At 39.5% G+C, this 15,769-nt stretch overlaps 1 protein-coding gene across 1 annotated transcript; it reads right to left on the bottom strand.

The window, feature by feature from the left end:
• Positions 1–4,936: 4,936 nt before the first annotated feature.
• BRS3 (bombesin receptor subtype 3) lies at positions 4,937–10,378 on the bottom strand. Its single transcript, XM_054289696.1, has 3 exons — positions 9,771–10,378; positions 6,751–7,102; positions 4,937–6,162 (listed from the first exon to the last, which is right to left on the bottom strand). The coding sequence occupies exons 1-3, from the start codon at positions 10,184–10,186 to the stop codon at positions 5,755–5,757; spliced, it is 1,176 nt and encodes a 391-aa protein (XP_054145671.1). The 5' UTR covers positions 10,187–10,378; the 3' UTR covers positions 4,937–5,754.
• Between the last annotated feature and the right edge of the window lie 5,391 nt (positions 10,379–15,769).

Below are 15,769 nucleotides of genomic sequence, written 5' to 3' on the forward strand. Positions count from 1 at the left end.
TTGCCACAGCGGCCCTGCCCCTTTTTCTCTTACCTTGGTTTTTTTCCTTTCCCTTCGCCCTCAGGCTGCAGCTGTGTTTCAGCATACACAGGCAGGAAGTCTGCGTGGGGGCAGCTGCCTCTGGCGCACCAGACTGCTCTGGGCGAGAAGCTGTACCTTGATCGGCTTTGCATGGAGTCTACTGCAGCTTTACTTACATGAGAAATAAAAGTTTAGAGCACAGAAAGTCCTCCCTGCTGCATCTGTTTCCCTATTACGCCTACGACAACACTGGACAGTGAAGCGGCTTGCTGCCAGTGGTGCTGTGCAAGGCTGGCTGCCGTTCGGCACTGGAAGTGTACGCATGTCCTACTAGAGGCAAAGGTAGAGCCAATAATAGAAAAATTAGATTGAAATGGCAGTCTAAATGTCAAGGAATCATATTGCTTCTCTCTGCCCTCTTGGCTGAGAGTGTCCATCGGTTGTGTTCCCATAGGAAAGGGTTCGTACGTCGTATTAGTGGGATGAAGCTTGGCTTCAAAACACTCAATTCCTTTTGCGTTGATGATGTCTGCAATTACTACTCTGTCTGTGGATACTTAAATATTTTAAATACAAATTTCACCCAGTTCTTTTAAAAGCCCTTCATCTAATGCCATCTGGTGGTTTTTATGGTGTAGCCCAGACAGCATTACTTGAAAACAGAATTTTAATTGCTATTGTATTTTAAAGTATTTCTATTTAGAGGATGAAGCAGCACACTCTTCATGTTTTCTTTGGCAAACCTTAACCTGGAGTTATAAAACCCAGTGTATCAGTGTACACGTTATAGATGAAAACTGAGCTGAACAGCCCCAGCAAAGCCAGCAGTGGCTGGTTGCCAGGGGCAAAAAGATCTTTCCACTCAGAAATAAAAATAATAAACAGAAGTTTTCTGGAAATCAGTATACCAGGAACAAATATACAGACTGGAATGGTAATAAAATCAAAGACGTGATTGTGAAGCCCTGCAGGGAGAGATGAACATCAGCTCCCTGACTGGGCACCAGGCTGTCAGACAAAATTGCTGAGGATATAGAGTTCTAGTAACCTTTGCTGTTGCACAAAGAACATCCAGCCTACTTAATGACATCTTTGATGCTTCAAGAATTTTCTCTAGGCAGGTCTATTATGGTAGTTGTCCAAAGATTGCTTTGTGATCCCTTATAAACTTACCACCTAAGGACATTTGTCTACACTTTCAAACAGTTATTAGATTTTGGAGTGGAGCATAAGAGGCTTGACATAAACTGTTGGTTGCTTATAAAATTTGGAATTGGGTATATATTTGGAAATCAGACAATGATAGCCTTAAACTTGTAAGAAAAATATAATTTAAGTCTTAAATTGCTTGTTTTATTTTTGCAGGGCTTTTAATGTTTATTACCTGAGTGTTTGCAGTGAAGTCTGTACAGCTTTCCCTGCTGTGCAGATCTGCCTACAGCAGGGCACTAGGTTAGTCCTGCAGAGCAGGAAATCCAAGTTTATTCTCAGTCCAATGGGAGTGAAAGAGTGCTTCTGTGCAGCAGGGGTAATGCTCAATAAAACTGCTCTGCACACTTTGATGTAGTTATGAGGACAAACTGCCTCAAGTTCCCTCACACTTCCTTTGCATAACAGAATGTGTGACAGCACTGCTGTGGTGCAGCCTCCAGTGGTGTCACTGCCATCTGTTACCTCATCCTTGGTAAAGACACAGTGAACAGTCCAGGGAGACAACTCAGCTGGAAACTCATCATTTTGTGGTGTCAATACAACTTTCCTCTCAATCTCATGCTTGAAAATACACAGATCATGGCTGCACAAAGCACTGCTGCTGCAAGCTGCATCTTCTGAGGAGGGCGCAAAGGGCACAAGCGTTCCAAAGCTGGGATCAGTCCAAGTTGTCAAGAAATGATGTTTTAAATTCTGGCAAAATGTCTCAAAGCAAATATTAAAAGGAGGCATTAGCATGATGATTCTGTATCTGTGTCTGTATGATACAAGCCCATTTTGGCTCATCAGAGCTGATTGATGTCCTAAAGGTACTACCTGAATGTTGTTCTAGAGGTACCACCTACTAAAAGTATAGATAAATTGGTTTTCCTGAAGTGTTTTGCTTCTTTTAATAAGGGAACCAGCAATTTGCTGGCTAATCCTTAATTTGGTAGGCACTATTTTCCTGAGCTTCTTTGTTATGTTAAGTGAAGGCAGTAACTAATGACTAAGTACAGACAGGCTACTCCTCTGAGCTTTTCAAGGGTCTGGAGCCTGTATCTGTTACACAGGTTACTGAGAGTGATGAGGAGTCTTAATGGTAGGAAAAATTACAGAATGAGTACAGATGTACTAAAAATTCAATATCGTGTCCCGTGCATGGAAATCCCACGTCATAGTTCACCTTGCACTGGGGGGACCATCTGTAGCAGAGCCAACAACTAAATGCTGATTAAAACCCATATTATATTTTTAAAGTAACACTGATTGAAACGTGTAAGTACTGTAGCTGTGTGTACCTTTGGGTTATTCTTATTCTTTAATTGTAATATTCTTAGCAGAAGCACAGGAATGTCAACAGGCAGCCCATGTAAAATAAAACAAAACAATTTTTATGGGAACAGGAACGGGAGCTTTAAAATGGCTGTAATTGTGTAACTAACTTTTATATCCCAGTCACTCTCACTTTAGCAGTGTTTTGACATAGGTTTCTTAATTTTTGTGGATTTTGGGGATTAACTACTGATATTGAAACTGTTGCTAATGCGCACGTGAAATGTCTACATTTCATTCACAAAACAAACTAAAAAAAAACCAGTGTGTCCTAGAAACTGTATTTACTTTCTCAGTATGACTCCATATGGACAAAACCTTTGAGGGAGTCAGTCTTCAAGTACTTTGTGCCTTTTTTCCTACCTATTCTTACGCTGCGGACATAAATAGTTAACCCCTAATTATTCATCCCTTTTATTTGCTAGATAATACTCAGTACTTATGTAAATAGATGGTATTTCCATATGGTTTTATAGAATTACACCTGTATTACTTAGGGATGAAAGAATCTGGTTTTGGAACACTGAGAAAAGATTGCAAAAGAAGCAACCCTTTTCCCCTAAATCCAGTTATAGTAATGTGGAGACCTTTTATGCATAATGATATTGTGGGGAGTAGATGCAATAAATAATATCAGATTGGTTAGATAAAAATATATGTCGACCCATATATCACTCAAATACATCATGCCATGAAGATTTGAATGTACAGAATTATCAATGCATAAAGTACATAGAATAATTAAATTGTGGCTTGAAATATTGCCAGTCTTTAAACAGAACATGTACAGAATATAGCAAAAACATCAGTTTTGTAACAAGATATATTCACAGTAGAAAGACAATCCAGTTAGAGGAGAAGTTACACAAGCAAAAAGTAGCTGCATGCAAATGAAGAGAAACGGTGAATTAGGAAACTGGGTTTTAAGGGTTAGCCAAAGATTTTGCTGTGGGAAATTTGGTCTCTGACAGAGACAAACTGTGAAGTCCAGAAACATGTAGATCTGTTTCCCAAAGGCATTACTAAGCTAAAATAAAAAAGACTGTAAGCAACGGTATTGTTGGTGGATATTTCCTTGGTTTAGAATTTCCTGTAGTAAGATCCGGGAAGATAAATGTACGTTCATAAGTGTGTAGGCTTATCTACTTATTTCAGTCTCACCCTGCAGCTCCATGAAGGAAAGAGAGAAGAAGAAAACAGCAGTGCAACATGTTCATATTTGTACATGGCTCTCTTCCAGGCGATGTGTTACATTGAGACAAGGAGAGTAAAATGAGGTCTCTGGAGTCTGCTTTGCAATAAATTGTATTTCTGTACTATTGGATTTCCATTTATTTCAGTGATCCTATCCTGGTTTGCAATTGGTACAATAAAAGGAGGAATCCATTTGAAAAGTAGTGCATGTAGCCTTGCAGCCTGTAACATGAGGACCATAGTAAAACAAGGCCATGTCGGATGGGATTAAACTGGTCTGTCATTAACTGGTTTATGATGATGACTGAGGTTGTATTGCAATGCCCCTGGGATTTACACTTTGGCTTTATTTTTCTGATTAGAGCAGGCAAGAGAGAGAGTCTATAAATACATTTTCTCATCTTATAATCGACTTAGTTAATGATGCATGAGTGGATGGGTCTCCAGCCATATGTTGCTAAGGGGCTCTGTGCAGTTGAAGGAGGGCTATACCTTCAAGGGTTAGCTAAAATTGAAAGTTCTGTGACTGACAGAATTATTTTAGCTCATATGTTGCAACTTCTGTTCTATATTTTAACACACAGATTCTTTCTTGGAATAGAAGTCCCTTCATTTAAACAATGGAAAATCTATTGTGTTTTCTATCACCAGCTTCCACAGAACAAAATTTTGGTTCAGGGAACATAAAATTCATAAAAATAAGTGTCACACAAATATTTTGTAACATGGGAAAGGAAGACTTGCCTCCTGTACTTCCTGATGGGAAGGCAGTCCCTGCCAGCAGTGCTGCTGTGCATGGACAGGCTGTCCTGATTTGCCTCTGCAAGCCCAGTCATAAAATCAGTGGATTTGAGATCAGAAGGCCTATGGCATTAAGACAGCCTATCTTAATGTTAAAAAGGGATGCAACTTGAAGAATAGAAAATTAATGTAGCAGAAAAAATCCAGCTCTCCCAGTGTGCTTGAAGATGTGTAAGCCACTTAGATACAACCACATACACTACAGCAGGAGTGGATCTGTGCAGGTAAAGGGTCAGTCTGCCTCTCCATACTGTACATTTTTCACTTCAAACTCACTCTAGTCTGGTTTGATGGATTGGACACACAGTTCCATCTTAGGGAAATCCAGGTTGTGCACTCAAGACCACTTTGGGATATGAAGTAAGGCAGAAGGGGATATTTGAGCACTTAAATCCCAAATAGAACCCTTGATACAGATCCACCCCAATTTATTGATATTAATTCACTGTAACAATAAAAAACTCTGCACTATCAAGATGTTTTACCCATATATCACAAGGAATTTTACAAGTGTGGTTAAAGGTGATTATAACATTCTCAGAGAAATTATCACCTGCTCATTCCCTTGACTTCTTAGGAACATCCATCTCACTACAAAGCAGTCAGCTCTTACCCAGAATTTCTGTGTCACTGACAGAGCAACAGCTACCGTGGATCTGGCCCATATTGCTTTTTCTTTTTTTACTTTACAGTGCTACAAATCTTAGCCTTCTTTCATTTTAGCATTCTTTCTTGTGTGTTTACTCATTTTTAACATTCAGGACAAGAAAATAAATAAATAAAAAATGTGCCTGGTTGATCGTGTTATGACCAAGTGGCTTTGCTTGCTTGCTGCGGATGCAAGCAGTTGTCAGAGGGAGCTCACAGTCATGACTCAAAAAGCAAGTCACCAAGAACAAAACTATCCTTACAGCCAATTCTTGCACCAACTCTGCTAAGTCCCTTCCTGCCCAGTACAAGAATTCCAGCTAGGAATCTGTGTTCATTCCTGGAAACATGAGTAATCCCTTTGAGCTTGTGCTGGAAAGCTCAGCTGTTGCAGCTTCTTCCCCCACACAATTTGATTTCTTTATTCTATATTTTGAAAGATGAGGAACTCCTGATGAACACACTTTCACAGATAGGGCAAGCCATGGCACCTCGTTCCAGGATACCAGTAGCAGGGACTTGATAGCAATGACTCAGTTTCTGTCCTTCTTCTTCCCACATGGACTAAACACTTTCCTCTTCTTTCGTGATGCTATAATCTGTTAGCAGTGTAACACTGATTTCTGAGCCACGCATGCTGCCTGTGACTGACAGAGCTCTGGTAGGAGAACTGCTCTGGGGAGCACTGGGAGGCTTTGCACAGAATGCTGCCTTGCAGCATGAGACTTGCTTTCTAAAATGTTGCCGGAAACTTTTGCTCAGCCAATAAAGAGCAAAAGGGTTGACGCAGGAATTGCTGAAGGCCAAGGCACGGGAAAAAATAGTTGCTATCAGATGAAAGGTAGAAGCATTGACAGAAGTGTGGTATGTGAAAGAGCGGTACAGGTAGAGGATGTGGTTGGGCAACCAGCAGAAGGCAAACAGAGCCACAAGCACCAGCACTGTCTTTGCAACTCTCTTGCGGGATTCAATCTACAAGAAAGAAATGCATAGATGGTAGTAATAGTAATTAGTAAAATATTTTTGTTGTTGGTGCTGATTTGCAAAGCAGTGTAAAAGTCTAAATGCTTGAATAACCAAAAAAGCAAAAAGTAAAAATAAAATGAACAAATAAAACCCCAAACCAGAAGACCTAAACCAGAAAATAAATCTATTTCATATTTTTTAACAAAGCATTCCCAGTCAAGAGCACATTTCTTTTCCATTATACATCATATGACACTCTCATCTAGACTAGGACTTAAAAATACGGTAATTAATGTGTCAGCTCACATGGATGAGGTCCCAGTGTTTAGAATTCAATGTTTTAACTCTTGAGTTTACAGGGTCACGATAAAACACAGACTCATCTCTCTTTAGGAAAGAGTGGACACTCACAAATGATGAGTCATGAGCATATGCCTAAGTGCACAGATGAGTTTGGATTCAAATTTGGTACAGGCTAAGTTTGTGGAGCTTTTTACTCCATTATGAGGTAAAGTTCTGTACTTAAGAATTAGTATTTAATCAACTCAATAGACTTTAGAAAACTGGAGAGTTTAGTGCTTGATCAGAGCTTACCTGCTTACGGGCATGAGAGTGTTCTTCTGCTGGCATGTTGGATGTACTTTTATATAAAGTTCTGGCAATAAGAAAGTAGTAGACCGAAATGACAGCTAAGGGCACAATATAGAACACTAAGAAGCAAACCAGGGAGTGAGCTTCCTGCAGGATCTTCTCAGATACAGGATAGGGGGCACACGCCTCAAAAGTTATATTTTTCTCAGGATTGCTGAAAGAATACAAATCTGAAAAAACAGCCTCTGGGATAGCAAATATCATGGAGACAATCCAAACACAGCCCGCTTTACAGCAGGTCTTCAGGTGCGCATCTGAAGTCTTCAGTTCCAAGGGTTTAACAATGGCTCTGTACCTAGAATGACCAACATTGCTGTCAGAATAAACACAGAAATAATGTGAGCACATACTGCAAAATTCTTGAGGCTAAAGCCATTACTGTTCTCGCTAAACAAAGGGTGCTGGAATTCTCTTGGAAATGAAAGCAGACACCAGCTCTTTGGAATTAAAATCAAAATGTAAAAATTAATTTCAGGCATGTATTTTAATGGATTGACAGGCAGGAGTTGCCATTAAAACCTTCCTATGTAAAGATGACTTCTAAAGTTTGGATTGGAATCCCTAAGGGCAATCATCACTCCTAATTTTATGACACTGCCTTGAAAGATATATGAGGGAATTTGTATGCAACATTGATGAAGGTACAAAACAGGTTAACTATTTTATAAATAGATGAAACCATGCATGTTCGCCCCTCCTTTCTTCTGTCTTCCTGAGACCCCTGCTGAGTGCAGTGATCTGACTCAAAATAATACTCCAGGATTCATTCTTATTTATAAAGCAGGAGAGGGCACTGCTTTTGATTCATGCCTGTGATTCTGCAGCATATGGACTGAGTCAGGCATACAAGAAGAATCTGGATTAATCTATAGATGTGTGATAATCTGTGTGGAATTGGGACATAGACCAATTTCCATGAAGGCAGATGAAGCACAAGAAACAATATACCCTGCTCCTAAAGGACCAGGGAGTCTTGATAATGCAGAAAGAAGCAACCCCTCCAGGGGAGCACAAGGCTGGCGTGAAAAGAAAGGCGGTGAAAAAGGACCCAGAGGATAAGAAAGCTTAGTTGTATCATTTTGCACAAGCTGAGGATCTGGTCTTTTTCTCCTCTAGGCAAATTTAAATAGAAAGCTGGAAGCTGGCTTGCTATTTATCAAATAAATACCATTTTTATTCACTTTGAGCTCTTCTAGCATATTGGAACACAACAGTCTGGCATTAAGCCCATGACTGACCTGAGCTTGCTCTGTAAAAAGTTTATGATGTAGTTACTCTGTGAGAATGTAGTGCAGAGTATTTATATAACAGCTACCATGAAGAATTAAACACAGAAACAAGTGTCTAAACCATACAGTCAGAGGAGAGTTGGGGTTGGAAGGGATCTTTAAAGGTCATCTAGTCATGGTCAATTCTGAATTGACATCTTACAGGACCAAGACCTTGGAGCTACAATAGATAGTTCAACATAAACATTAGTTTATTTTCAGCAGTAGTTAAAAAACTCTAACATAAACCCAAACCAAAACAACAACAAAAAAGCAAAATGTTAGGTAGTATTAGGAAAAAAATGGAGAACAAAAGAGACAATTGTACAATTACCTGTATCCCTGATTCATGCAACTTTTTATTATCGTGTGTTGCTCTGCACACCTTAACTAGAAGAAACACAACCTAAGGATGGATTACGACATGAATAGCCTGGAGACATGAAGAGAGATCACTGTCTCCCAACACAAGTGCCAGCACCATCAAATGAAGCCATGTGCAGTGCAGAAATAAAAGGAGTTACTTTGTACAGGCAGTGAAAGCCATTGCTAAGCAAGTTCAAGAAAAAGTTGAACAAGTATCCAAAAGAGAAATTCTTTGAGGTTATAATAAATAGACAGAAACAACATCTGTTCAGTGTCATCTGAAGGTATAGGGTTAAAAATGTAGTTCAGTAGAGGTTTTTTATTCTTCCTACATGTCTTTTCTTGTCCTTATCCTACCACTGCTGGAGGCTAATATTGGTCTACATGGATCCTTGATTTGACCCTATGCAGCCATTCCTGTGCTGGCTGATTATTTTGGAGTACAGTAACTGTACCACTGGTAAAATTCTGGACACATGAACAATTTGCTATTACATACAATCCACAATCGCTGGCAGACAAGAGGACCTTTTTTCTCTCTCAATACTAAATTTAATTTTTTGTTTTTCTACTCCTCAGTGCTCCTGCTGATTGAACTGAAATCTCCTCTTAGTTTTGTTCATTCAAGAAAGAAGTACGCAGAAAACAGATTCAGCACTTACTGACAGCAGTCAGAACACTGATCCCTCCTAGTAATGCTGTCATTACAACCTGAGTTTAATTTCATGACCCCTGGGCTAAAATATTTCTGTAAAAGACAGAAGAACTGCAAAAGAAAAAGAATTATATATATATACACTTCTCAAGGTGAAAATTACATTAGCCATCCAATCACAAGAGTCATTCTTTTGTCCCCCAGTCTGTTCTGTGTTTTCGTTTGGCTTTTTGATTCCATGTCAGTCTTTTATGTTCCAGGATTTTAAAGCATCCCTGAGTACATAGGTTAAAGAATTTTCACTCATAATCAGTTTTGTTTTTCATCTTCCTTGACTACTTCACTGTACCACTAGATAGCACCAATATACTGTCTTTTCCCAACTTTAGCCATTTCCTTTTTCTGTGCAATTGAGGAAAAACCCTTGTACTGTACCTCAAACTAATAAAAGGTCAGAAGAGTTAAAGAGTTTTCCTCACCTCACTGCCTTAAAAAGAAGTGCTACAATTTTACTATCACACATTTTAAAATTACATGGGGGACTGGTATGTTGGGATTTTTAATCTATTGCAATGTGCTGTTTAAGACTGTGCAAAATTATGATATCTGCTATTTTATTAATTTCTAATTTCAAACCTGCAGCGTCTCCTGGCAAATCAGTTGCACAGACCCACCTGTCAGCACTGAGAACAGTCAGGGTAAACACTGATACTCCAACTGATGTTAACTGGATAAAAGACAGCAGCTTGCACCCAATTCTTCCGAAGAGCCAGGTATCCACAATGTAACGTGTTGCATCTATAGGCACACACGTTAGTAAAAGCAGCAGGTCTCCGAATGCCAGGCTGGTGATGAAGATGTTGGGAACCGTCTGCATTGATTTAATCTTGAAAAAAACTTTGATGAGTATTGCATTTCCAAGGAGACCCACTGAAATGATCACAGCGTATGTAACATAAATTGTGCACAATATTTCTAATCCTGGAAAGGAGTCTTCGGTCCATTTTTCATTCGTGCTTTCATTTTCAGAGCTTGATTCCACAGATGCACACAAAGTCTGATTAGCTGATTGCAAGTATAATTGAGACATTTCTTTAACTGTCTCTTCTCCCCAGGCTGGACTTCAATTGATAAAAAAAATGTTTAATATTTAGCTTGCAGCATGTCAGCAGGGTCAATGGAAAGGTAGAAGCTTGTGTCTGAAAAACAGATTCCTGTTGCACATTAAATACTTTCACTCCCTTCTGTATCTCAAAACATGCCTAGGAGAAATGCACATAGGTCTTGTTCTGAACTGGATAGGAGGAGAATTTTTTTATTGGCTTTTCAGCTAGTGGAAAGAGAGGGAGGAGGAAAAGAGAAACAGAGTTCCTTTAAATACATTAGTTGAAATGAGGTGGGATTTTTACTGCAGATATACTTATGATAAGTAAATATCATATTGTATCAAAACTATAACATTAGGGTTTGTGTATTACATAGCAAACATTTATTACTGTTGTTCAAAAATTTCTAAAATAAGAATATAATGAAAACCTGAAATAGTTTTCTCAATAGTATGGCTAAGCACAGAATATACTAAACACAAAACTCTTCAGTACACATTCATGGCAGATAAAATATATCAGAATATAGTTAATATTTTCTGACAAAGCAATAGAAACAGACTATGCTCTTGTTGCAGCGTGACAGGGTGGTAGAAATGCTGCAACCTTCTTTGAAACACCTCCTTCAGAAGCCACTCAGAGTAAGGCCACAAGAACAGCCATTTCGAGTCCATGTGCATGCCACAGATACCTCAGCAGAGGAAAGGTAGAGAGGATCTTTGCATGATATATTCCAGCAAGGGATTTATTGCATTCACCATGGCAAAGGGACCAGAGACAAAAGACCAAACCATGTGGTGTGCACGACTGAAGTGTGGGGTCAGTGACCAATGACCTGAGGGCACAGGTGAGGGCAAAGGGCAGGAGCAAGGGCAGCAACCTGCAGGGGGATGAGGGATGAATAATTGGGGTGGGCAGTGTCACCTGGCCAATGGGCGAGGCAATCTGATGTAGATTGACAGTAGTGCTGCAGAGCATCATGGGTTAAGTCTTCTCTATAACCCTGGGTGGGGAAAACTCTATGATAGAGTCTTCCCTGAGGGGGAGGAGTCAGAGCATTCCGCATGCTCTGATTAGCCTTTCTATCACAGAAATGCAGTGACATTCCAAAAGGCAATATAAACCCAAAATTTATGGCCACGGTACTGGTAACACTTAGGTTTTTTCCCTTGAAACAGTCCCACTCTTTCAATTTATGCCAAAAGTATGAAGAAGTTTACAGGTAGTTGCTGGATAGATACCCGTTATCTTGCAATAATCCATGTACATATTGGCTTTGAATGGTACAACTGGTGAGTCAAATCTTCTGAGAGAAGATTCCTGATTTCCTGATGCTTTCTCAATCAGACATGTAAGTATTAGTATGGGTTTTCTTATCTTTAGATAAGTCAACTAATAATCTCATAATGTGCTCAATTCATCTTACTTTGATGAACTCCTGCTTAACTTTTCGGTAAACTAAGATACAAGAAACGTGGTGCAGTGAGCTAAATCTCCTAAAATTAAGAAAGCCAAGATCTAATTTTAAATAGTGGGAGTGGAAAAGAGATCAAAGGCCTGAAGCCTTATGCCTTGAAAATTAAGATCAGTCACTGGAGTATTTTTCCTTCAGATTGTTCTTGAGCTGTGACATTGGAGTGGAGAAGGTATCCTGCTCAAATCACAAAAGCAGCCTTATAGTCCCTTTAGCTGCACATATTCTGATACACAAAATCAAGCTTGTTTCATTTACTCAAAAAAAAATTCTCTAAGTACTATGCATGAAAAGCCTTATTCTTTTCCTCCTGCGGTCCCAATCCTTTCAAATACAACCATGCCATATATATCAGGTGGTGAAAGACCAAGTGGTAGAATGTACATCAAATGAAAGATCTGTGCTGTGTCATGGTGGGAGGAGGCGTTACTAATGGAAAGAGGATTCATGGGTTAAAAGTACCAATTATGCTTTTTGAAAGTGCTTTCAGAAGAGAAGCTCTTTTCATCATCAACCAGAATATGTCCTTTCATGCAGGTGCAGTATGTATGTTGCTCACAGATTAAGGTACCTTTGAGGATCCTGATTATGTTGTCCACCCACACTGGCGTAGTACCATACATTACATTTAATACAGAGTTCAGTAATTGTAGCAGATTGTGACAACTTAATGTCAGATACTTACATAAATGTTTCATTTTCCTGTATGGGAGATTCAGGGTGTCACCAAACATTGGGAACTAATTGTACTCCACCAAGTGTTGAGTACTCAAGGGTGGCATCTGAACGATGCATCAGGTGTTTAGCTGAAACTGGAATTGAGCTGGAAGAAGCTCATTGCTTGTCTTGAATTGCACTAGAGGTTGGTTGGTGCACCAAAGCTTGGCCAGCAGCAGAGATCCCAACCAACTCTTACAGTCCCTGAGCTTCCAGAGCTGTTCAAGAGATTTGGGCTGGCAACACGGACTCTGAGGTTTGGTAGTTCTGTCACTTGAGCATTTTGTATGCTGGGATGAAGGACCTGAACTGGTATCCCTCTGAGCAACTCAAAATCCACAGGACAGGATTCTTGAGCTGTTAGTTGCTCCAAGCAGTTGGTTTGGGGGGTGATTCAGGTATGAAGGGAAAGCAGACAGACCTCCCAACCCATATTAAAGCCTCCTGAGGATATCAACGTGTGTCACAGCTGCAAGCAACTCCAGAAAGTGGCAAAAGCTTAAAATTCTCTTTATTCCTGGTACTTCATGTGCTGTTCATCGCAAACTGGACCAGAGTTTGTGTATCCAGACATGAATGCCCATTCTCATGCATCACGCTTTAGAACTCCCCACTATCTGGAAACACAGACTCATTTTTCCTGGTCTCTCTCTCTAACAGGGCACAGTACCCATGTCTAACCCTGCTCAAAGCAACATGAAATTCTACTTGATTTTTTCTTTCCACTGAGAAACTGCTTTTTTCCCATCTTTTTGCCTCCCTGGAAGAATGTGGCAGCAGGAAGTTTTATAATTTCTCACAGTTCTTTCCTCAGTCCTTTTATTACTGGAGGTTTTAGGTAGTTGTCCAGCTTCTCTCTTTATGGAGCCTAAAATACTGTCTTAGTGGATCAATAGGAGGTGAAAACCACTATTTTCAAAAAGTACACAAAATAACTGTCTACACCCAACGAAAATCTGAAGGACAGATAGCAAACCACATCTGCAATTTGTTTACAATAGCAGAATTTCAGCTATTTCTGATAGTTTTCTGTTTTTCAAATCTAGCTGTAAAGGAAGAGAATGGCATTGTTATTCCAAACTGTAAAGTATTCTAAGGCATTATTTTAGAGTTTTGCCTCCTGGTGTGAAAAGCAGTTAAAGTAATTCTGGCTAGTTTTTCAGACTCAAGCTTCACAGAAAATAAATGCTCCTTTTGAAATCCTTTTTGAAAACAGCCAAAATCTTAACTCACTCATAAAGAAAATTATTTTTCAAAGTATTAAATTTTTTTGTTGCTTATTTTTGGTATTTCAAGGTGCATTGGTCATGCTGCATTGATCATTATTTATAAAAATATGTCAGAATGCCTTGCAGCTAAAGTGCTAGGAGCACAAAACTGATACGTACTAAACCACAGCTATATTAGCCGGCCTGGTTAAGATCATTTCATTAAACCTAAGATAATTTGAACTCATTTTTTTTGGTTGTTATTTGTATCATTTCTGAATGATACAAATTTATTTAGTAGTCTTAACTCTTCTTTTACGTCTCAATCTCATTTTAAACCCTTTGATTGCCTCTCCTAGCAGTTTCACCATCTGTTTATTGCTGGCTGATGCATCCTTCTGTCTCTCCACAGGCTTTAAAATAGAGCACACATCTCCTAGTGTATGTATCACTAAAAATAATCTGGGAGTAAATTGAGAACAACTTAGAAATCAAAGTTGCTTTTACATTGAGTCACAGAATCATGGAATGGTTTGGGTTGAAAGGGACCTTCAGATCATCTCGTTTCAGCCTTCTGCCATGGGCAGAAGTCAACTGATAGAATCCAAATGGGGAGGAGGAGGATGCACTCGTCTTGGTCACACACTGGTCACAGCTCCAGCCAGAGCTGCAGAAGCTGCTCCCATCATTTACAATTATCAGCGCTTAGAAATTTCATGAGATTTGTTTCTGTGCGTGTCCTCTCCCTGTTAAAACCATCAATGCACAATTCTGTGACAGAATGTCAGCACAGATATGCTGGAGAAGAGCAAATGCTACAGTGCTGGTGTGGAAGATATTATTTCAGCCCGAGGAAAATTACACATCTTCATTCCAGCTGACAACCTACACAATGCCATGCTTGAAACATAAATGATAGACTGTTTAGCTGGAAAAGCCATTAGGCATGTGACAGAGAGTGGAAGTGAGATAACCGCCTTCCCAGAACAAATAGCGCTTTGCATTTAATGTGAGTAACTTGACAGGGTTTTAAAAATTGACTTTCAGATTTTGCTTTTTAAAAAAACAACAACAACAAAAAAAAAAGAATCAGTAGGAAGAATGGAGACCTCCACCTGTACAGTTTGCCCTTCTTCCCACTGGTACACCTCCAAACTGTGAAGCATGCTGATGGATCTGCCCAAGAAATGGCATTTCCAAACTTTTCTTGGCAGCCTGAGAAGTCTTTTTTATTGCAGCACTTTTCTTGCTGTTTGTCCAGCTTTTACCTGAATCTTTGCTGCTCCTAATCCTTTACGAGGGCATGTAGCAAAAAGTTTAGAAAGTCAAGGTGCGTTTCAACTTTTATCAAGAATGTAAAAAAATAATTACAGCATGCAGGAGACAAGGCCAGTCTTATGTTGTTCTCATGTTTTGCCCTCTTCTGCTGTCTTTTTATTTTAAATTAGAGTCATAGAAAATACATTTGGGAGGACTTGCTCTAAGGGAAAATCAATCTATACCAATTCTGGCAGATATTTGTCTTATCACCCTGAGTGTTTTTTAAGACCTGCGGTGATGGCAATTCCATGTACTCTCTAGGCCTCTTATTCCTTGAAAATAGAAATTGTTACCTAATGTCTATTTGAAATGTAAGCCAATTCTTCTCTGTCCTCTGAACTGAATGTAAAAAGAATTACTGCAGGAAGGAGAAAGTGCAGGTTGATGGAGACACATCAGACTATCTACCCACCTGATCTTATTGATGTAGTGGAGACAAACTGGTCTCAAAGGGGCTCAGGGGAGGACTAAAACTCCAGTTCCCCCAAAGAACAACAGAGCCTCCTTCACCAGTCTCTCAGGATCCCCCTGGGCTGTGCAGCAGCCAGGTTAGGGGAACAGGGGGGTTTGGCACGGCTTTAGCACCACAGCAGTGTGTTGTGCTTCACACTGGAAAGCAGGGAAAACTTGTATTCAGCAGCAGATTGTGGAATAAAGAGTTTACTATAGAAAATAAAAAAATCCAATAACTCATGGCCAACATAATGAACTACCTTTGTTATTGAATTTCATTCCCCTTGAAAGCAATTTCAAGTTAGAAACATGTGGGTACGGGGTGGAACTTGTTTGCCTGTTTTTAGTGCCAAGATTTCTCCCACAAAGCTCCATAAAAAAAAAAAAAAAAAGCT

The sequence above is a fragment of the Melozone crissalis genome, unplaced genomic scaffold, assembly GCF_028551555.1.
Source record: "Melozone crissalis strain CALT ecotype California unplaced genomic scaffold, PUWL_Pcris_2 ptg000068l_1, whole genome shotgun sequence".
Lineage (NCBI taxonomy): Eukaryota > Metazoa > Chordata > Aves > Passeriformes > Passerellidae > Melozone > Melozone crissalis.

Excerpts from the sequence above, each read along its gene's own strand:
- BRS3 (XM_054289696.1), bottom strand. The coding sequence starts at position 10,186 with ATGTCTCAATTATACTTGCAATCAGCTAATCAGACTTTGTGTGCATCT. Across the intron at positions 7,103-9,770 it reads ACTGTTCTCAGTGCTGACAG|GTACAGAGCCATTGTTAAAC; the intron begins GTGGGTCTGTGC and ends TGGTCATTCTAG. Across the intron at positions 6,163-6,750 it reads ACTCTCATGCCCGTAAGCAG|ATTGAATCCCGCAAGAGAGT; the intron begins GTAAGCTCTGAT and ends TCTTTCTTGTAG.